Source organism: Talpa occidentalis, unplaced genomic scaffold, assembly GCF_014898055.3.
Source record: "Talpa occidentalis isolate TD23 unplaced genomic scaffold, MPIMG_talOcc4v2.1 talOcc4.2, whole genome shotgun sequence".
Classification (NCBI taxonomy): Eukaryota; Metazoa; Chordata; class Mammalia; order Eulipotyphla; family Talpidae; genus Talpa; species Talpa occidentalis.
In genome coordinates, this window is record NW_023602073.1 from 138154831 (window position 1) to 138179227 (window position 24397).

A 24397-nucleotide genomic window follows, 5' to 3' on the forward strand; every position below is an offset into this window, starting at 1 on the left:
ATTTATGGAAGGAAAGAAGGAACAAAAAATAAATAAGCATTGTATTTTAACAGGAAATGTACCGATTTGGAGTCAAACAACGTTAGCTTTGTAACTCATTTCATCTATTTATTTGCCATCTGGTCTGGGCAGATGATTTAATCTCTGTGAGTCTTAGTTTCTTCATTTATACAATGGAGAAAATAAAACCTTCCTCACAATATCCTGTGAGGTTTAAACTGGGTAAGACTGTAAAGCACCCAGCGCCTAAGTGCCCAAAACAGGTGATCCCCTCTCTTCCCTAGTCCAGCACATCATCCATAGTTCAGCCCTGCCTTCCTGACTGCACTCAGGGCTATTTCTAGGCTATGAGCTTTTGGAAGGCAAACTCTCATTCACCTCTATTTTTGCAGAACCTGGGGGGGTGAAGTGCACATCCAGAGTTAGAGTAGCTGTGCGGTGTATCAGGGCTGAAGAGGATCATCCCTGGGTTGTGCAGCAATTGTGTGTGGGGTCCCCTCTTCTGATAATATGGGCAGCCATGAGCTATGACTTAGCTGGCCAGGAGACTACCCACCACCTTCAAATTAGGTGGGACACAATCTACTTTTTAAAAATCTTTGACACCTGACAGGAACACTTCATTTCTCACCGTAGGGACCTCTGCAGGAGTATCAACTCTGAGAAGAGAGAAGTTGAATTCACCATGATTGGCTGGAAAAACAAATTGAGTCGAAAAAGCACTGAGTCAAGGAGTCTTGTGTTAGGGACTGCGCCCGACTAGCCCTGGCCTGAAACAGCATCTTTGCCCATCCCGCCTCAGCTGCCAACAACTAGAGAGAAAACCCTCCTCTGAGCCGCTCTGGGCTGTGGTCAGGCAGAGGCCGCCTGGGAAAGCATGATCACAACTGCAAATCGCGGTGCTGAGCAAAGTCTAGAAAAAGCATCGTTTTCTGATTATATCGAGCTCTTAGCTGCATCGGGGTTCAGGCTTCTGCCCTCATTTCCTTCTTTAGCAAGTGACAATTCTCATTTTCCAACTTCCTTTCAGTTTAGCAGAAAAGCTGTGCGCATGTCTGCAAGTGCGAGCACACGCGTGATGAAATCCACACAAACCCCCTGCTCTCTTCTGCCCCATCACACCACCAGACAGCGCAACCGGGCACCTGGAAGCCTGCGCAGGCCGGCGCAGCCCTGCAGGCCGGGCACCTGCAGGCACCCGGTGCCAGACCCCAGGCCTGCTCCAGGCTCCAGCTTTTTCTCCCATGTCAATCTCTTACTGCCTTTGCACAACATTTCAAAGGTGCAGCTCAACCAAAGCCTAACAACAGCCAGCTCCATGCCCGAGGGGTCTGGGGGAGACCAGTCTTTTCAGCTCCTGCAGAATCTCGGTGGCGGGTCGCTGGCCTCGCATCACCCCGGCTCCCTCCGGAGGCAGATGGCCCCCTACACGCCGCCCAGGGAAGAGCGGACCTTCCCAAATTTCTGGAAGAAGTCTTCCTCCGCCCGGGTCAAGGCGTCCTCGTCGATGTAGGCGGCCGGCCTCCGGGCCATGAGGAAGTACTGCACCTTGCGGAGCGGCCAGCCCCGCACGTAGCGCAGCCAGCCGCACACGGCGGCCGAGGAGCGGCCCACGCCCGCATTGCAGTGCACGTAGACCGAGTGTCCGCGCTCCAGCAGCGCGTGCAGCAGGCACACGGCCTGTGGCAGCATCTGCACGCGGCCTGCGGGGAAGCAAGCACACGTGTGAGTCACCTGCACACGCGTGAGTCACCCGCCCACCGCTGCGCTGGGCCCCGGCCAGATTGCAGGCCCCTCCGGGGAGCCTGGCATTGGCTCTGTGCCTCGGATTTGAAGGACAGCGTGAGACGCTTTCAAAACCCGCTAGCCACATCTTCTTGATCCAGTCATCTATTTTTGGGCATTTGGGTTGTTTCCAAAGCTTAGCTATTGTAAACAGTGCTGCTATAAACATAGGGGTGCAGGTGCTCTTTGGAATGGATGTTTATACACCATGGAATATTACCCAGCAGTCAAAAAAGATAAACACATAAAATTTGCAGCAACATGGATGGCGCTGGAAGGGATCATGCTCAGCGAAATAAGCCAGAAAGAAAAAGAAAAATACCGGATGGTCTCACTCATAGCAGGAATCTAGAAAACTTAAATAAGGGACCAGGAAAATGAATAACTATAAGAAAGTGAAAATCAAAATCAACAAAAAACTATGAACCAGAGACACTTTTTGGGGGGTGGGGGGCGGGAGGGGAGGGATTGGGGTCAGAATGGGGGGGTTGCAATTGTATGGGGAATATAAAAATAAAATTTATTATAAAAAAATAAAATAAATAAAAGTATACAAAGAAAAAAAAAAAAAAACCCGCTAGCCATAAAGTAGATAGAGCATGGCCCCAGGGGTCAGTTCCCAGTCCGCCCTGCATCCTGCTGTGCCTTTGAGTAGCTTCTGCATGCGGTTGCCCTCACAGAAAAGTCTGGCCTGGCCTGGTCCTCGAAAGACTGAGGTGATGGTACAGGGGTGCATTGGTGAAGGAAATTCTCTGGGGACTGCAACTGAGGGGGTGGGGGGAAGCAAACATTGTTAAAAATGAACAATGATGAAAAAAATATTTAAAAAAAAGACAGGGTTTTTGCATCTGAGGGATGGTTAGAGGATTTCAAAGAGAACTGACAGGTTTTGTCACCTGGATCCAAAAGCATCTTGCAGGTGAATGTGAAACAGAATGGCTGGAAAGCAGTCCTCTCACTTCATTCAACATGCGTCCCATATAACGAACTTAGTGGCTGAGACACATGGGGTAACCGAGGGCTTATTTATTCCCTCACGATGCACTGAGCATTAAAGAGGGTTCAGAGCTGTTACTGTCCACATAGTTACTATCACTTCATGATTGGTCATGATCATTAGACCCACAAATCTCATCACACGGAGGGTGAAGGGACATGAGGCCTGTCAGATTCAGCCTCCCTCGTCCTCCCTCAAACCAAACTCCAGGACCCCCGGAGATCTGCTCAAAGTTCTCAGGGCAAAGCTATTACCTGGAGTTGGGGTGGGGTTGAGGGTCAGCATAAACTGCTTCAGTAAGGGCAGAAGGAGGGGAACTACAGAGACCCCTGGATTAGAACCACTGCCTGTGACTTGACAGTCTCTAGCTCCTCTCTGCTCTCAACCACACAGGGACACAAGGACCCTGACAGGATCCTCCAGGGGCCACACGGACCAGCCCTATCCAGCCTTCACACCGTCACCCCACAGGATGAATGGAGAGGCAGGGGAGCTCTCCCTGGACCATTCCACTGCATATCTTCACCAAAGCCTGGAACTTTCCCTTGAGAGCCACTCAAGTAAGTTTCTGCTTCTCTCCTCTAAAATGCAAGGGCTGAAGGAGCCAGCACAACCCAGGCACTCAGGTGGGTTAGGACACCTTAGGACACGTGGTACCAACAACCCTACTGGTGTCTGAAGACCTTCTAGTTACCTCTACATCCAGAGGGGTTCCACCTTTGCTGTGGCTCACCCCACTCTGTGATAGGAGCAGAGAACTAAGTGGAATCTGCCAGGGTAATTTCTGCTTTTGCTGCTGGTGTTCTGTGAACCCCTCTAACTAACAGGTCCAAGGCTGCAGGCTCCACACAGCAGCTTAAAGGTGTCTAGCTGGAGCCTCGCAGCAGGCTCTCTTTGCAGATCCTCAGAGTCCATCTCTCCCTAGTGCCCCATGTCATCGAGCCCTGCTCCCTGCCTGGTCCCCAGGGATTCTGATGTGAAGACACGGCAGCTCCTATGTGTTCCTTGATTTCTCAGAGTCTGAACTGAGCCCCAGACTTTAACTCTTTCTGTCTCCATGATGGGTCTCAGCGTGCACTGAGGTTGCAGCTGGGAGCACCTACCACAGTGTCACTCGCTCATGGACTCTCCCAGAGACAGTAAAATATCGCTGGAGCCACAAGGTGTGCAGAGTCACATGGACCAGAGGGTAGTGTCACTGCATCTCAAGGACAGAAGTGAGCCGTGGATCCACAATTTGAGTGCGGGAAGCAGTGAATGCAGGCCTCTAAGCTATGTTTGAGTGACCTGCCTGCTGGGAGTGAGGTCTGCCTGTGCAGGGCTTTTGTTCCACCAGGAGGCTGTGGACTTAAAAAAGTACCGGCTGGGATCGGAAGGCCCACGAATGGATCTGGGAAGCTTTAAGTTCTTCTTGCTCCTGCCCCAGCATCATGTCACAAGTTCCCTGTTAGCACTGCAGCTCCAGCTATCATGTGCCTTGCCAGGAAACAAACATAAGTGTCTTTAGTGTGAGTTTTTTTTCAAATGCCTGATACACAAACAGGCCACAGGGGCCATGCAGGAGTCGAGCCTCAGCCCTGGTATGCTGCTGTCAGCATCAGTGTGGTGACCTGACCAAGTCAGGGCTCACCTAGACCCACCAGGACTCCTTCTCCCAACATGCTCTAGCCAGAGGCGCCCTAAAGAAGGTCTGCACCAAGGTCCAAATGACACAACATCTCCTCTTTCCTTTGCATCTTGGAAAGCTTCTGCAATAGGTACACACAAGGAAGTTGCAAAGGGATATGTGCTAGTTTAAGGTTCCAGACACATACTCCTGGAAGAAAAATGGCAGCTTCCATGTAAAGCTCCACGAGGCTTCCAACTTAAACACAGGTTTCACCCAGGAGGAAAGGGCCTTTCCAGGAGGAAGGGTCATGTGTGGTCTCCTGGAACCACTCAGTCATCCTGTATGAACAGGAGAACAGAGACTTAAATAATATAAAGAATAAATAAGTAATATAACGGGGCACCAGGGAAGTGGCAATCAACCCCACCCCCATCAGCTACAGCCCTTCTTTCTTTCGACATCCAGAGACTGCAACTCACCTTACTTTCATGATATCGTTTATTGACAGCCTTAACATGCCTAAGCACTTTGCATGCGATAGCTCATTTACAGCCATCTCTGAACAACTACGAGGTTGTTACTGTTATTACCCTTTATTTCTATCCGAGGGAGAGAGACACAGAGGTTTGCCCAAGGTTATTCCCTAATGGCTACTAAAGCCAGCTAGCTAACTCCAAAGCCTCTGGTCTTCACCACTATGCCAGTGTCCCTTCCTAACCTACCAGGTCATTGGCACCCTGGCTGTCAATCTGAAGTCTCAGTTTCTCTCTGCACCCCACTCACCTGGCATGATAGTCCCACCCAGGAAGAAAAAGAGGAGCTCCAGGATTAGGGCTCACAAAATAAAACTGATGTCAAAGCAGAATCCCTAAATTTTATGCTTTATATATTTAGTTTCCATATAGAATTTAATTTGATAAGGCATTTCCACTCTTAATAATATCTCAAGTAAGACAGAAAATGCAAATTTTTTAATGTGAAATATTCAAAATTTTAAATGTTTTAAATATTGGCAATTTGGTTGAAAATTTTAAACCCTGTGCAGGCTGAACAGTACACTCTACCTTCTGTGATGCTTACTTTAGAGTTAAGACAGTGCTTGTCAGTAGATGCTCAATACCATTTGTTAAATCCAAAACTAAAAACCAAAAAAAAAAAAAACCCATAATATCAATTTGATCTAAGATACTACTAGACCCCTCTAATCTAACTTCTGGTCCACAACTTCTCAGGCTAATCCAACTCAGGGTAATTTAGTTTCCTAAAGGCATGCAATAAGCAAGCAGAGGTTGTGAAGAGGGAGACAAAGACACAGCAGTGGGGGCAGCAGCCTAAGATATTAAGGCCTGAAATAAGGGGTGGGGGAAGACCCTAAGGGTAGCTAAAGTTTACTTGAGATTGGCCCTGAAGAAATCATTCCTGATACAACTTCTCTCCCTCTCAAACTCTCTCTCTCTCTCTCTCTTTCTCTCTCTCTTGCACACACACACACACACACACACACACACACACCCCTTTCCTTTCTTACTCCAGGGACAAATTTGCGGTTGAATCTATTATGTGAGCAAAGAATTTTCCACTTTTACAAAATAATAAAGATAAGGTCCATGTTACCTGTACTATCCTTTGGTAGAAACTCAAGGATCTGGGACTAATAATACAGTCCCAACTCTGTGATTTTCCCAAGTGCTTTCACATCAATAATCCTATTCTAAAGTCACAATCCTATCACCCCTATTTTCCAAGTGCAGGAATGAGGCTGTCCCCCTCACAGTTACTGGGTGGTAACAAGGTTGGGCCCCGATGTGTGGCTCCAAAGTCAACGACTTTGCTTCCTGGCTGAGCTGAATTCAGAGTGTTGAGTCAGAGGGAGAACTGAGGCCGTCGTGAGCAAGGGGTGGCTGAGGACTCGGGCAGGAGGACAGGACATTAGCTATGGAGGGCGCTGCACCCACACAGGTCAGGCACGGCCTTAGTACCCCCAACATGAGGGAAGACGGAATGTCACTGAGCAGATTTGCTCTTTCCAGGTGAGTGCTACATTTGGGAGCTTTTGGTTTCTCAGGTGAAAGACCTAGACAGAATTTTTTAAAAAAGAAAAGAGCAAGATAAAAGCCTAGCCAACCCCACTGCCTGTGACAAAATGTACAACAGTGCGGATCGACAGCACCATTGATTGTAACGGGTCTGTGACAACCAGCGGTGACAGTCGGGCCTAACAAACTGTCTCCCTCCTCGGCTCTGACAGTGTTCTGTGGCAGCTCCAAGCACTTCCAGATGGATTTTGCTCTGTGGTTCTAAAAATATTCATCTGAATTCATCTATATGCTCATGGTGCTAATATTGTGAGCCATGTAGATTGATTTATTGGTCAAATAGTCCCCTGTGGCTGTTAACCCTTTGATGACTCTTCCGGGTCATCCTGAAGCAAAGACACCCTGTGTTAGAGTTCATCTTTTTTGAGGTGACGCTTTCGTTTTGCTGTCATTCCTGGTGCCTCCACATGGGAGATGTCCCACCCTTACCTTGGGGCCTGGTCACTCTGTGACCCCACAAAAGGCTTCAACACAACTGCAGTGGGTTTTCTGGGGATGGTAAGTCCCTTCCAGCTTCTGCACATACCCAAACTATCAGGCAAACCCCTCCTCACAGGGCAGTCACTGCCAGCACCATAGTTAGCAGCTCACATCACTCCAGCAGGGTAACAATGCCAGACAACCTGAATCACAGAAGCAGAAATCGAAACACTCTGGAAGCCACAAGTTCACTGTCCCAACAGCCTTCTCTGTTTTGAAACCAGGGGAACAAACTGGACAAGGCAAACATGATCTAGATTCTTCTATGTAAATAAAATTTCCTTTTGTTTTCTTTGAAAAAAAGACAGAACTCATGTCTAAATCAAGCATTTTGGGGTCAGTGTTACAAAGAGGAGTGACCAGCCATCCTCACTTTGGGAAAAAAAACAACTGTGCCTCATTCCCAGTGACAGGTAAGGTCCAGCCTGCAGGGAGGACCACCTGAGATTTTTGTGCATGGGTACCATCCTCTGCAAAATGGGGGCAACCGTAACATCTGCCCTGAGTATTGTGGAAATTAAATGAGTGAATGCATAATGAACTCTGGAGGTAAGAGGGTGATGATAAAAGCTTTTCCTGCCACCTCTCCCCCAGAATGGTAACCACCAGATTCCCGCAGCCTGTGCCATGGCTCTCTGCTGCCCTCTGCTGACAGCTGGTTGATACTACTGGTGTAGCTTGGTTCTCTTGGCTTCATTTATCTCCATTCCTTTCCTGAACCCTACTCTTGAACCAGCTGCAACACAGATCTTTCCTTTAAAATTCCTCTGAACTTTGACCTATGCTGTTTCCTCCACCTGGCATGCACTTCCTCCCTCCACATCGACCTGCTATGCTCACCCCATAGGCCATGACACTCCTGTAACCTCTCATAACCTCTCCTGTAACCTCTCCTGTAACCTGTAGCACAGAAAGTACTCCTCCCACGCCAGGCCCTCCTCGAGCACATGACTCACTCCTCTCATCACAGGCTTCTCTGTTCTGCAATTAGTTTTGAACTTGTCTAACTGAATTAGATGAAAATGATGCCTTATTTGTCTCTGTTGCCTGGACAGCACCCACGTCACCCACCATACTCCCTCCTCACAATGACAAGCTCAGCCTGTACTGGGCATAAACAGGCCCCCTGTGGGCCTCCGACCCCTAGCTGCCTTACCTGTCTCATGAGCGCTCAGAGACTATTACAGTGACTATTACAGCCCACCTGGGCTCTCCGAATCTGTTCTGGGCTCCCCTCCAGTCCATTCTCCACAGTGCAGTCAAAGAGCACTTGGGAGGAAAATCGGTTATTTTGGCATCTCCCGAACGCTTGCCCTTCCACCTGCCTCTCCAGGCTTTAGGATGGTCTTATGTCCATAATATGGCCCCGGCCTGTGACACCCTCTTCCCTCTTCCCTCACCCCCTGAGCAGGAACAGCTAGGCCACCTTTCAATTCCAACAACACTCCCTGCTTTACACAAAAGGGAGTCTCCTCAAGCTGTTCCCCCTGCCCAGGAGCTGACCTCACCCCACTCCCACCCTCTCTTCACATCTTACCTCAAACATTACTTCCCAAGAAAATCTTCCCTGACCTTCCTTCCTAGGCTGACTTTGCCTGCACGTGCTCTCAGCAATGTCTATGCATCTTTCTAACCAAAACAAATCATGGCTTAAAATTTCTGTTTATAGCCATTTGATTACTATTTGTGTTTTCTGGAGGGCTATATGCTCCAAGAGGAACATACAGTTATTCTGCTTTTTGGCATTGTTCTACTCCCAGCTTCCAGACCAATGCCACACACACACACACAGTAGATACACAATAAATATATTCTTGAGTAAACAAATCAAAGTTGAACAGAATCTCAGTCGAGGTGTCAAAAATATATATTAGACATATTAAACCTAAAGCATTTTTTTTATTCCACTTCTATCATTTATATTTCAGTCTTTTGATTGTAGAAAGGAGGGAGGGGGATGGGAGATGGTAGGTAGACAGATAGATAGATAGAAAGATAGATAGATAGATAGATAGATAGATAGATAGATAGATAGATAGATAGATAGATAGATAGATAGAGCCAGGCAGGCAAACAGCAAGGACTTCGCTGGAACACACTCAGCAAGGAGCCAAACAGGTTCTTCTCACTCACCTTCAGTGCTCATGTCTGGTGTCGGCATCCAGATGTAGACCAAGCCTTCTTCCTTATAGAGCTTAATCATAGTGTCCGGAGTCATGGGTTCTGGGTAGCGGTTACAGCCAGAGGAATTCTGTACGATATCCCATTCGGTCTGGAAATTCATTACAGCTGTAATCCCCAATTCATGCTTCAATTTGATGGTTACATGTTCCACTTGGCGAGGGCAGCTGCCTAGCCAGATATTTGGTAGAATTCTAATAAGAACACATGGAGTCAACTATTATTGTTGTGATAATTTGAGGTCTGAAGAGATGCATAAAACATATAGTATTAAAATGCAATTAACCTTTAAATCTGGCACAGAAGAAGATATAGCCACAATATGAGAACCAATATTATTATTGAAAGAAAATAATGTGGGTAATGTTTTGGGGAAAATAAATAATCCGGTTAACAAGAATGACAGGAAAGAGGTATAAGCAAACTAAGTCTCACAATATAACAGTTTTCTTTGTTCAATTAATGTATGGTTCAACATCATTCAACATTAAAGAAGTCATCAACATATATTTCAAATGATAACAAATTAAAGGCAAAATTCTCATGATGATATCAGTACATTCTGGAAAACATTTGCTAAAATCCCACAGTCGTTCCTGTTAAAAATTCTATATAAAAATTTAAGTAGTATGAGACCTTTGTACATGCTGAATACCAGCAACTGACATGCCACAAACTTCTTTCAAGTAAAATCAAAGTCAAGATTATTTCCATTAGTACTCAGCACAGCTCTACATGTTTCCTCTAATGATACAAGATAAGAAGAAATCTGGATGGAAAGTCCAAGAATTTATATTTCTAATGAGTTTCTAGGTAATATTGATCCTGCTGGTTTAGAAGCCAAATCCCTAAAGATTCAATTGCAAAAGCTATGCAAAGTATTCAAAGTATTAAGACTAAGCTATCTGGATGGGGGAAATATACAAACATCAAATACCTTTTCACCTTAGCCAGAGAGAAGCGAAGTGTACGTGGGCATGTATGGGGGTGGGGGAGGCAGAGGGGTAGATATCATTCAAAAATAACAAAACTATAAAGCATCTAAGAATACATCTAACCAGAAAGAACCCTTAAATTTTAATGGAACCATTATGAAAAAAACAACAACAAATAGACATACCACACTCTTTAAAAAAAAAAAAGATTTATTTATTTATGCATATAAGAGCTGGGGCACAGGCCAGAGGTGTGGGGGGTGAGAGGATTCACCAGAGACAGAGTGGGGAACAGAACAGGCAGACTGACCAAAGTACACTGCTGAGGGGAGTAGCAGGAGAGTCAGGAGAGGTCTGCTGCGCCATGTGGGTTTCTCCCTGGCCGGCCAGGGATTGAACTCGTGCTGCAGAGGCTGTGGATTGCTTCATAGAGCAGTACTTAACCCCTTGCACCACCAGGGAGGCCCGCCACACTCTTTAATTGGAAACTTAAAAGCATAAAATGTAAATATTTCTAAATAAATATGTAAATTAATGCATTTCATAATAATCTATTGTATATGGTATATATTGTTTTGTTCAATAGTTATTTTCACATCTGTACATTATCTCAAGAACTAATGGGTATTATTATTCAAACTTTATTTGAATTATGTTGTAACTGTGTAATCTCCATAAAATGGGGTGGTTCCAGGTTCTGGCCCTACCTACCTCCACCTAGGATGGAGCTGAGCCAGGAGGAGAAGCTGGAGGGACTGGGAAGCAGGGTTTCAGGTGAAGACTGGCGGGGACATGGGAAGCAGAGACACATGAAGAAGACCCACTTGCTTCTGTGCTTTGGACTTGCACCAGGGACTTGGGGGACATGGAAGGAGACACATGGAGTAGAGACAGGTAGAGACTCTCAGAAGAGACATAGGGGAGAAACCCATTACCTTGATTTTCACTTTGATTTTGCTCCTTTTACCCCAGACTTGCCTGGTCCCTTTCGCCCCTTTCCTATAGGTCCCCACCAGAAGGTGCCTCAAGACTTGTGAGAAGCTTTTGGGCCTCAGTGGCCCCACTTTGGGTCAACCCTTTTTGGCTGGGCATTTACTCAGGAGGGGATGGGAAACTTTGGGTGTTTCTTTAGGAAACTATTATTCTTTCTTCTCTTGCTATGCACACTATCCTATTAATATTCTTTCACACTAAGAGTATGCTTTGTCTTTATGTGGTAGGTGGCAGAAACTTTTTACAGTGTGCAGATTTGGAGGTCCCTGGGTACCTCTCATCCTGCACACTAACAATGTCACATAGAACATTGCAGGTCCCATATAGGGTGTGTGGGCACGTTATCAGATAACAATGCAGACATCACGGATGATCACTGGTTCTCCACATCACCCCTGTCCAGCACAAAGAACTCAACTTCCTCTCACCTCAAAGTTAGTCACAGCCATTTTATTTGCTCTTGTCAAAAAGTAAGCTGATGGGCCTCCCCTGGCGGCGCAGTGGTTGAGCGCTGGGTTGCAAAGGTGTCCGCAGCCTCTGCAGTGCCGGTTTGATCCCCAACTGCTCCCCGGCCGCCAGCGAGGGTCCCACATGGCGCGCAGACCTCTCCTGCTTCGCCCGCTGCTTCCCTCAGCAGTGTACTTCATCAGTCTGCCTGTTCTGTTCCCTGCTCTGGCTCTGGTGAATTCTCTCACCCTCCTGCGCTTCTGACTATACCCAGTGCTTGTATAAATAAATAAATCTTAAAAAAAAAAAGTAAGCTGAATCAACTTGTGTTACTTCCAGAGGTATTAGAGACCTTACGTATGATTCTCCATGTTCTCTCTGTCTGGAAGCACATGTGGATGCCAAGCTGCTGGGAGTCTTGAGTTACCTGAAATGCTAAATCAACTCAGAAAGACAGCTTCCCTGGAGAGCTCATGGCTGTGGCAACCAATTTGGGCACTGTTGGTTACCACAGTGTAGCCTGACTAGTTCTGACTATATAACACCAAGGTAATTCATTGCTTGAACTCCCTAGTATGCAGGAAAGAAACTAAATAGAGGGCTACACTTTAATGTAGTTACTTTCATATGGAATAGAGAGCAGTCATACTCAACAGGGACAATTTTGTTTTCCAGGGAGATTTAGCAATGACTATGGGGACTTTTTTAATTGACACATTGGATGAACCTACTGGCAAGAAGCAGACAGAGGAATGTGGCTACAGTGCACACATTACCCATGACAAAAAATTTTCTAATCCAAAGTGTCAATAGTACCAAAGATAAGAAGCCTTGGCTTAGGAGAATTACAGTGGCACAGCATTCCTACTATTTATAGGGGGAAAGGGAGTGTGGAGCAGGAATTAGACCAACATATGTGACACAGAGTTTGTGGCTCATCATTATGCCATTTTGATGATTATATGATATTCCGTGCCATATTTCAAAATAATGTATGTATGTGTATGAAGAGATCTAAAGAATGAAGCAAAAGCCCAAATATTAGCACTGCAGTATCATTAGTGTGTATAGTGGGAAGTTACTAGACACAAGCCAGAAAAGTCGAGTTCACATGCCAATTCTAGCACAATATTTTTAAAGCACTTAGTAATAATTGTCTGGCATCAGGCCAAGTTATTTTTCATCTCTGAGACTTTGATGTGCTTATCTTTTAAATGGATATAAAAATAACGAATTCATAGGAATTTTATAATGAGTAAATGCCATTAAATAATGGATTTGTCTCTTGTCAACAAGAAGAGATAATGTGTCGGTGAGGATATGGAGAAAATGGAGGACCTGGACACTGCTGGAGGAGTGTAAATTGGTTCAGCCATTGTGGAAGAAAATATGGAGGTTTTTCAAATAATTAACACTACATCTACCATATAACCTAGCAACTGCGCTTCTAGATATATACTCAAAGGAAATGAAAACAGAATCTTGAAGTGATATCTGCAAATGCATGTTAGCTGTAGCATTATTCACAATAGCCTAGTTATGGAAACAACCTCAGACCTATCAAAGACTTAAAAGATGAATAAAGAAGATGTGAGGCCTCTCCAGTGGTGCAGTGGTTGAGTGCTGGGCTGCGAAGCTGCCTGCAGTCTCTGCAGCACCAGTTCGATCCCCGGCTGCCAGCAAGGGTCCCACATGTTGCACAGACCTCTCCTGCTGTGCCCGCTGCTCCCCTCAGCAGTGTACTTCGTCAGTCTGCCTGTTCTGCTCCCCACTCTGGCTCTGGTGAATTCTCTCCTGTGCTTCTGACGGTACCCAGTGCTTGTATAAATAAATAAATAAAGCTTTAAAAAAATGTGAGATATATGTATGTGTATATTATATACTACAATATATATGCTATGTATAATAATATACTATATGTAATAATATATTAATTAATGTTTATAAATACTATCACTCAGTCATTAGAGAGGACGCTATCTGGCCATTTATAAGAACATCAATAGACCTTGAGCACATTATGCTCCATGAGATAAGTCAGACAGAAAAAGACAAGTACTGTGTGGTTCACTTCTACATGGAATCTAAAAAAGCCAGACTCATAAAAACAGAGAATAAAATGTGGTTACCATGGGAAGGGGGCCAGAAGGACAGGACAGATAGCTCTTTAGGATACAAACTTGCAACAAGTAGTAAGACTTAGAGAACTAATTAGAGGCATAGTGAATATGGACAACATTGTTTTATCATGTCAAATTTGCTAAGAGGATGGAACTTAGTTATGTCAATCACCAGAAAGAAAGGATATTTAGTGATGCGACAGATGTGTGAATTGCTACAATGCAATCATATTATAGTATAAAAATGTATCAACTTAACCTGCTGTTTAATAGCCTTAAATTTACAGTGTTATATGCCAAATATATTTCAGTTGAAAAATAATAAAGTTTATAAAGGTATTATCTGCTTGGTTTGAATAAAAGTGCTTTTATGTAAAAACAATTAGGGTATTCGAATAGGACTGATGTTAGTGGATGCACAATAAATGTAAGTGGGGTCTTGGTCTAGTTACTGTAACTTACTTATTTAATAATTTACTTTGTTTTGTAATGGTCATGGAACTAATTTTTCATTGTTCTGTGTACCCTTTGTTTGAATGCTGCAAAATAAAGAATATTCACCCTATTTTTATATGAAATCTAACTTGAGTTTTTTTTTTTGTTTTTTTCCAATGTTGATGTTAATAGGAAAGCAACTGACTAATCCTCAAATATGGGTATTACCTATACTCAACGAAAATAAGTCACAAGGTCTAGCACTGTGTCTAAATCATGAATCCCACTTACCCTCCAGAAGAGGATAAAGAAATGATTTATTGCTTTTTGGGCTCTAATCTAATGGGTTACTAGAAATGTTCTTGTGACTTACTGAGGATTATGATGGAAAAAAATAAAGGCAATAAAATTTTAAATAAAGAGAAAGGCTAGAAACCCAAGAAAGACTTCATGGTGTTGTAAAGAGGAACATGAAACACAAAAGTCTTTTCACCTTATTCCTGACCTCAGAGAATTCTCAGCTACTCCATTGGGAATTCTCTATTCTAAGAGAAAGACCTTTAGCAGGAATACTTAATTAAAGAGTGTCCAAGGGACGTGCTTAATCTGGCCATTGTTAGCTGAGTATTCAGTCTTGGTAGAATAAACACTCACACCTTCTAGGTCACTGCTCTCTCTCTCTCTCTCTCTCTCTCTCTCTCTCTCTCTCTCTCTCTCTCTCTCTCTCTCTCTCGTCCTTGAATGAGAGCCATAACCTACCTCTATCTGAATGTTCCATCCCTTCTTACATTAGTCCCTAGATTCCTCCTCCAGTAATCCAGTAGGAGGCAGTGTTGGACTACAATACCTGTACGATGAGGTTTAATGAAGCATACTCAAGTACCCTAAGCTGGAAAAGTTACATAACCAAGAAATAAAACCCATTGAACAGGAATGGATTTTTATTAGCAAAATCGTAAAGTGGACTAGTAAAATATTAAAATTAAAAACTCATGACACACAAGTTAAATTCCACATATAACCCAGATTTCTCTTAAATACTATATTCTGTGAGTAAGGAGCATTGAAATGTTTAGCTAGTAATAAAAAAAAAATGGTAGCATGCAAGATTCTTGCATAAAGACAAAAGAATAGTTCATAGAGATATCCAAAGGGTCAATCAGGACATTTGAGCCTGCAATATAAGAAATCAGAATCCCAAACTAGAGTCAGAATTCCAAACAGAGAATCATAACACACTGCTTGCAAGATGTTATTCTACCATCATATTCCTTCCTGGCCTTCAAGTGTATTTAAACTACCTAGAAACCTCAGGAGACAAAGAACAAATCAAAGCAAAATGGTCCCAAAGTTGGTACATTAACATATATATTTCCCACACCAAGTTTCTGATGGAAATGAGCCCTTGAAATCCATACCCACACATATAAACATGAGTTTCTGAATCAAATATTTCCAACTTCCTTACAGCATAATTAATTCCTCCTCTAGAAATGCTGGAAGTCAGAGTTCATATTTAAGAAATATAAAATAATGCCTGAGTATAAAATAATTCCTGACATTTTCATCAAGATGTTCTATGCTAGAGATAACTGAGGACAAATTATGAAAACAAGCACTGTATTGAAGGAAAAAAATTTATATATTGTACTGAACCACCATGTGGGGTTTGAAGACAGAACCTGGACTTGCTGGAAACACACAAATCAATGGATTCTGCTTACTCTGACAGCTAAAGAGCTTTTTATGTCCCTCCAATTTCAGTCTGTGTCTCTAGTAGTAGGTGATATATTTCTGCTTACATGATACCCTGGTTATAACAAGATGCATGATGTACTTTCTAAATAGCAATTAAACTTTTACTTATTTATTCAAAAGAGAGCAATTTGACAACAGTAAAAATCAATTTTTATTCATCTCATCTTATTCTTAATCTTCTTTTGGTGTCAATGATACTTTAAACAATTTTTTAAATCAAGAGATATTTTTAGGATGGAAACAAGTTATTGAAATATAGAATTTAGGGAATAAAAATCCCCTGTAGTTTTAATGCAATATGTATCAGACTTCAAAGACTTAATAATGGAATAAAAAAATAAAGCTTGCAATTATATTGTAAATTACACTGTAAAACTTCCAGAGAATTAATTTATTGATCCTGAGTTATCTCAGAGATTTTGGGTAGCTCCACCACAGATTTGGAAATGGCAAAGGAAAACCATTCTATCAAATGGCTATTGACACTCAGTCAACCCACGACAAAAATTCCCAAGCTTGGCTTTGCATCCAAGTCCCATGGTGTACTTACGTGAAAACGTCTATTACCAGGATGTACTCCAGAGATACTTATAAACTGGCTCTAGAGTGAGTCATACGATTCAGTGGCCTGAATCATAATTTTTGTATTGTTTTGGTTTTTTTGAGAAACTAAACAGATTTTGTGGTATGTACCTATGTGTGTATGTAAGCTTACATACATACTAGCATACTAGCATATACACACAGATTTGACCATATTTCAGGACCACTAACCTAGTAGATCTCAATAAATAGGAAGGAGAAGCCCAATCTGTACATGTTAATAACTATTAATAGCAGTAAAAAATATAGATATGAGAAGATGTGAACTTGTTCAGCTCTGTGCATGTACATGCAAAGTCAAGTTTTTGCCTTTCTCCAAAAACAGTTTCAAGAATACAAATTATTCATAGACAGAGTGAGGAATGAAAAACTATTTGTTGTGAGAGACTAGTTGCAAGAATGTGTGTCCATGTGTTTAATGCTTACTTTCTTCTAAAAAGTCAAAGCTAAATCTACTTCTGAGTTATGACAAATATTTAATATACCTCTATACATTAAGAATGTACTTTTGGAGGGTTTAGGGTCAAAATAAGGGGGGTGCAATTGTATGGGGAATATAAAAATAAAACAAATAAAAAAACAGAATGTACTTTTGTAGGAAAAAAAAATTATTAACTTGGATTTTGCTATGACTCCACAAGATGGAATTTAAATAAAATCCATGCTAATTCTATTAAAATTTTGCTAAGTCTTAAGAAATAGGTGACTGGCATTCTGGAAACTGGACTGCAAGTCAAAATTCAATTAACTATGGGGTGGGGGTTACTCCCTGGTGGCACAAGGGGTTAAGTCTCAGCACTATGAAGCTATCTACAGCCACTGTAGCACAAATTCAATCCTGGCCAGGGAGCTAACCCACAGGGCACAGCAGACCTTTCCTATCTCGCCTGCTGCTCCCCTCAGCAGTGTGCTTCAGTCAATCTGCCTGTTCTGCTCCTCACTCTGTCTCTGGTGAATCCTTTCACCACCACCCCCTACCCCCAACACACACACCTCTGGCCTACACCCCAGCTCTTACATGCATAAAATAAATAAAATAAATCTTTTTTTAAAAAAAATCAATTCACTGCATTTGAGTGAATCTGGATTTGCGGTTCCAGATAATCACATCACAACACTATACCATTTGTTTCACCTGTCAGACCGTGGCCTGTGATATAACAGCTACTGAGGCAAGTGAATCAGAGCCCACTTGCTCCATCTCAGCTGTCAATCAAAGGAGGCCTCCCTGGCAATATGAGTACATCAGGCAGAAAGAGCATCCAAGCACTTTGCAAAAAACACCACAGGGTATCTACAGGAGGAGGGTGTGGAAAAGACAAAAAAGATCAGGAGACAAGACTATTCATGGACTCCACATCACAGTTCCTGCCACTAATAGCCATGAGAAATGGCAGATTAACCTTTTCCTAAAGGTGAAAATTAGCATTATTTTTTGCTCATATAAACTATAAAAGTTAAGACAACCACAGGGATGAAGGGATCGATGTATGAGCATAGGTTTTTGTTTATTATCTCTCCAAGAGACAACAAGTGAATTTAGCACCCTTTTTCTAGCCATACAAACACAGCACCATTTCAAAGATGGAGAAAATAGATTTTGCTGAGATTCTTTTAAAAATCGTGCTATGAATGTCAGAGCAAAAAACAAGATTAGCATATTTCCTAAGTTAGATAATTATGCTGCATTTACCTTATTTAATATTTTATGAGCAATTCAATGTGAAATTAAAATCTGGCTTTTAAATAATGGGTAAAGAAAAAAAGTCTATCAGCCCTGTAATTTAGATCTCATTAGTGGGAAAGCAAGAGAAACTTTAAAACCAACCTTCACTAAGCACCAAGCTTCATTAGCACAGATAGCTCCTTCTGCTAGAAACTTGTCCTCTGGTGTCAAGTGTTACATTATTAATGTCAAATTTCTACCCCAAAAGGGTGTGCTGTAACAGACTCCAGTTAAGGCTGAATAACTAACTGCTCAAAGACAAATTCTAATTTAAAGAGTGGTACTAATTAACTTTTTTATTAAAATATAGTTTTGTGATAGTTTGCTCATGGGTCACATAATGGATTGAGTATATACATACTAATTTTTATCAGTAGAGTTTCTTAGACTTTCTGATGTTATATAGCCACGTGAAGCAAATATCTTTGACTTATAGTCTTTAATTTTTCTGTATTATAAAATGCCATTTCATTAAATTAATTATGGAAAGTATTATGAGATGAATTGGGTTTCCCAAAAATGTTTGTTGATTTTGTGACATACAACTCCCCCACCCCAGTACTTAGAGATTAGGGTCTCAACAGAGGGAATCAAGTGTAAAGGAAGTCACTAGGGCAGGCTATACCCTAATATTACTGCTGTCCTTATAAGAAGGGTGAATTTCAGTACAGACATGCACAGAGAGAAGACAACTGAAGATACAGGAAAAGCCAGCATAAGTCTACAAGGCAAGGACAAAGGCCTGGAGCAGAACCTTCCCTCGTAGCCACAGAATGAATCAACCCTGCAGACACATTGATCTCAGATACACAGCCTCCAGAAAACTGTAGGACAACAATATTCTGTTGTTTAAGCCACCCCGTCTATGACACTTTGTAATAGAAACCCCAGGAAAATAACACAAGGTCTATATATCAGACTTAAAATATAGGCATCCAGTTATGCAGGCTCTTCAAATATCCACCCATAGGGTGACTATGGAAAGATTTTTTAACATTTTTCAACTTTCATGATATCTGACATTCTATAAATATAAATAAATATAATTAACATGTTTTGTGACTCCCTGGTTGTTCTCTTATACACAATACTACCCACCTACCCCCTTTACTCACGTACTTCAATCCATCACCTGAGCACCTCCAACGTGACAGAAGAGATCATCAGGTCCCCTAGATGAGGTATTTGGGCTTCCTTCTTGACCCAATTACTCGGTTGTACATTTCTAAGGTGACTAGTTTTGATAAATACAGTAAGTCTTGTGCCCCTTTGTTTGGTGTTCAGAGAATGGACTTCAGTGAAGAATCAGTTGAAATGTGCGAGACTCACAGTTTCTTCCTTTCTTTCTCAGACTCATAATTCCTTCACACTTTGAATCCAAGAGAGTTTGGCTTTCTTGTTTTTGAGCATTTGTTTGGCTGATATGCCATATTGGCAGACATTGCAGTGAATAAGGAAACTAAGCATTCTTCACTTTCTCAAAAGTGAATCACAAAGTATCACAAAAATTGAGAGAAATAACTAAGCTTGCAGCCTCCACTGGCTACCTTGATTCAAATTTCAACAAAATATTCCATTAAAATATTCTTTGGCTTGTTAATTTTGTTTCCAGTGTGGAGCATTCCTTGAAAGAATTAAACAGCATGTTTAACAATTTTTTCACATAATGAACTTGAACGGATTTGTTTAAAATTGCTCACTTGCATAATGAATTAGGAACCACAGAAGATCAAGAAAGTAATAAAAAATTTAACATGTGAATATTTTTGTATTTGTTTTAATCTATTTGACAAATGTGGCAGGAAGCCTACTTTTTGTCAGCCTCCCAACAATGAGGCAAGCTAGTCATTAGATATGGCTTAACATGAGCCTACTTTCTTTGAAGAAGACAGGCAGAAGACAAAGTAATAATATAAAATAAGAATGTACAAAGTGGGCCTCCCCGGTGACGCAGCGGGTTGAGCGCTGCCCTGTAAAGCTGTCCTTAGCCTCTGCAGCGCGGGTTCGATTCCTGGCCGGCCAGGGAGAAACCCATATGGCATGGCAGACCTCTCCTATCTCACCCGATGCTTCCCTCAGCAGTGTCTTCGGTCTGTCTGCCTGTTCTGCTCCCCACTCTATCTCTGGTGAATTCTCTCACCCTCCCCTGCCTCTGACCTGTACCCCAGTTCTTGTATAAATAAATAAATCTTTAAAAAAATGTACAAAGTTCATTAAATTAACTTGTGATGTGCTATTGAGGACATAAACAAGGAGTTTAAATGGAGAATCAGAGGATAACTAGACTTCAGATAAGATGATTAGGAAAGTTCTCTCTGAAAAACGACATTAAAACCAAAATCTGACACAGGAAAAGGGGTGAGATGTGTAATAGTCTCGTGTGGAGAAGAGGTGAGGTGTACTTTTAAAGAGAAACCTAGAGATGTGGAGTGAGGCAAACAAGGACTGTATATGTGTCATGAGAAAGCCTGAGAAGCCCAAGCCAGGCCTTACCTGATGTGGTAGGGAAGTTGTATAATAACAAAAAACCATTGCAGACATAATGACGAATTTCTGAATAGAGGAGTTGTACTGACTTATTTTAGAATTTTAAAAGGGGACTCTTGCTATTACATAGAAAATGGATTAGGCAGGAGGTACAACAGAAGGTATAGAGAAAGAGAGCGGACTCATGGGATAGTTATGACTTAGAATCAGGCTGGACTACAGGTAGAGAGAATGGAGTAACTCAACATGTGCCTTTGAAGAAACTTATTCTGTCTTCACAACTGCATTTAAGTAGATGGAGTTATGTTTGGGTCTCCAAGTTTTGAAACACCCTGATATCTAAATCACCTGTCCCTGAAACAACATAAGCTATATGCAAAGCCTTCCGTTAAGAGACTTCAGTTCAGCAGCCAGAGAATCAACACCTATAATGTCGTATCTGGTGCAATTGACATTTCACAGTGACAGTTTAATGGACACTTTCTAGCTCTGTGGCAAATTACATCTCTGGGTGGTAGCAAGTATTCTGTTGAGTACTTCCATTACACCATATACTCTTAGTATATTCTTAGCATGCTTCTTTCTCCTTCATAAACCCCATGTCCTTTCCAGCCTTTTCTGACCTCTCTTCAATTTATACACTCTTAGCTACTTCACTAATATACACTGGCATCTATAATGGCCATGCATGTTCATAACTTCTTAATCTATTCCTTTCAGTTCAGACTTCACTGCTCTGTTAGACGTCTCTACTCACTACCCCTTAAGATTCAACTGAAGTCATATTCACCATCTTCCACTTTGCTCCCAACCCACAAACTAAGTCTCTTTATTGTTCTCCCTCTGTATGAATTGTGCCACAAGCTTCCCAGTCACCTAAATAAAAAATGTAACTTCCCACTTTGCCCAAAGTCACTAAGCCAGTCATGGAAGTCAATCTCTGCCCCCAGTTCTCTTTAACCATTATTTTCCTTCAGATCTTCAGCACTCAAAAAGTGAACTACACCAGTCACCTAAGTGCCCTCCCAGTCTATCTCCCTTCCACACTTTAGCTAGAGTGATCTTTCTAAAACACAACTCTGATCATGTGTCTCCCCAAAAAGTGACTACACATCAATTTTATATGAATTCTCAAGCCTAATAATGTAAAATATACACAGATAACTTACTTTAAAAAAAAAAAAAAAGAATTTTCAAGACTTTGGCCTGACCCTTTAGGATCTGGCCCTACATCTTCTCTAACGCCATATCCTAGATTAACCCTACCCTCCAATTTAGGGGAGATATTTATATCTCTCCTGAAGCACCATACACTCTCTCTCCACTCCTTCTTATCCCGCAGGTCTTCCTCTTGGAATTCATTCTCATGGCTCATCTATCCAATTAAACACACCCAGTCTTTCCTGATGCCCCAAATCTTTTGGCTTTTTTCTTTGTGTTCCTATAACATGTCATCTTTCTCAAAGGTATAGATGAATGACCACATACCTTATTTTAGGCCCTATCCTTTCTCAATGTGAAATGGTGGTTTTCCTGAGCATTTCCTCCTTTGTAACCTTGAGTTCCTAGGGACTAACAGTGATGTCTTACTGATCACCACAGTACCCAAATTACCAGCAGATCCAGCATCAGGTTAGACTTAAAAATAAATGTATCATTTAGAAATATGACTTTAGAATTGAGGTCCTTGGAGGGAGAGCATGGGGAGTAGGACACAAGAGGGAGGAGGCTTAATAAATGAATGGTGGAGGATTATGAGGCTTCAGAGGGTGTGATGTGGTAACATACATCCAAGGAGGTGTGAACCTACACCCCTAAGCCGTATCAGTATTTTAAACTAATGTCACCTCAATTTTAAAAAGTTACCAAGAAAAAAAAAAGGTCATTGAATGAGTAAATGAACGAGTGAACGAAAAACTAGAGAAATGAATTCACTAACTCAAGATATTTGGTTCATTCAACTATATAATGGTTCATTCAACTACCATCAATTCTACGACTTTTGGGAAACTGTGGGAAAGATCTTTCAACTGTGTTGTCCCAAAGATATATGTGTTAAATTACTGGTTAAAATTAGTTCAAAAATAACAATTTTCTCTGCTAGATAAATGTGAAAACTGTTTTTAGCCAGAACATAAAGCTATGTAATTCAACATGTTTCCTTTTTTTGCCTTAACTGCCAGAGAATTTAGAGACAAATTTAGAGTTCAATAGTAGTAATTAGACCGTCTCAAGTCCCTGGTTTTCTATTCCACTCCTTCTCATCTGTGGTTATTTTTATCCCAAATTCTTCTCCTTTGCATGATTTCATTTTCTAAATTCTATTATAAATGGTTATAATATTTTGTAAGTAGGTGAAGGTGGTGACAAAACCTAGTCCTTGAAAATACTTGTTTCTTCTACCTAAAGTGTTAGGCAGGGCCTCCCCAGTGGAGCAGCGGTTGAGCGCTGGGCTGCGAAGCTGCCCGCAGCCTCAGAAGCACCAGTTCGATCCCCGGCCGCCAGCAAGGGTCCCACATGGTGCGCAGACATCTCCTGCCGTGCCCGCTGCTCCCCTCAGCAGTGTATTTCATCAGTCTGCCTGTTCTGCTCCCTGTTCTGGCTCTGGTGAATTCTCTCACCCTCCTGTGCTGTACCCAGTGCTTGCATAAATAAATAAATCTTAAAAAAAAAAAAAGTCAGGCATTAAAGGCCACACAAAAGGCAGAGGCCAGCTCGATTTCAGCCTATACATTTGCAGAGACCTATCAAAATCCCTGAGGTTGCTTGCTTGCTTGCTTGTTTTTTTGGTCAGCCTGGTTCTGCAACTATGCATGTCAAATCAAAGGTCCTACTCACATAAAACTGATTGAATATTATAGCCTCTGGGACAATTTATCTGCAATAATAAAGTTCCACTCATGCTTGGAATGTGATCACATTTTTATTAATTACAACCTGTGGACCATAGCCATAAGTTTCGTTTCATGCCATGTAGTATTTTAAATGCTAGCTGTTGAAGCCGGTGGATACATTTAGCAGACAATAACAAATCTGATTCAGGAGCAGTGGCTCCTGACCCTGGCTGCACACTAGAATTTCTTGGTGATATCTTTAGAAACACTTATGCCAGAGCCTCAATTAAAACAGAATTTCTGAGGTGGCAGGGTGGCCTGACAATCATTTTTTTCCAAGCACTCCAAGTGATTCTAAAGAGGATTGGAAGTCACTGACTTAGAGAGAGAGATCAGAAGTGGAGATAAAGATTCATCATCCTTCCCTTGACAGGGGATTGCCTATCAGATTTTTAAAGGTGAAAATAATTCTCCCTTTTAAAAATCAAACTGTATATTCACCCCACTGAAATGAAACTAGTTATAAAAACCTGAATTTAAAAATGAAACTAGAGGTAATTAATCATTTTTTAAGGATTTTCTGTCTTTATAAAAGATTAAATGAAGCATTTCTTCAAGTACCAGGTAGTGATTTAATTGATTTGTAGACTTATCACAGTTATTAATTACACTTTTGACCTTTGCAAAGTCACTGGAGTCTCTCTAGACCTGACCTTCTAATGTGTAAACTGAGACAATGGATTGAAAAAGTACATTCCAGCTCATGGGCTTTCCCAGAGGTGTCCTGGATTTACCTGGGGGTGGAGGGCTGCTAAGGACACAGACCTGGGGCCAGGCTGCCCCCACTGGGAACCCCAATAATTACCTCAATAATTACCTCACATTGGGCAGGTTAAGTCACCTCTTTGTGA

The 24397-nt window shown here is 42.0% G+C and overlaps 1 protein-coding gene across 3 annotated transcripts in view; it reads right to left on the minus strand.

The window, feature by feature from the left end:
- Positions 1-1209: 1209 nt before the first annotated feature.
- EPM2A (EPM2A glucan phosphatase, laforin) overlaps positions 1210-24397 on the minus strand; it is a 67829-nt gene continuing 44641 nt past the window's right edge. For 2 of the 3 annotated variants that reach the window (XM_037520527.2, XM_037520526.2), the window contains exons 3-4: positions 9101-9342; positions 1397-1703 (exon numbers count right to left, since the gene is read on the minus strand). In XM_037520527.2, the coding sequence (XP_037376424.1) occupies positions 1426-1703; positions 9101-9342 (520 nt within the window). In that variant the 3' untranslated portion in view covers positions 1397-1425. Of the gene's footprint in view, positions 1704-9100; positions 9343-24397 lie in introns of all 3 variants that reach the window. The other variant, XM_037520525.2, reaches the window with a different exon arrangement.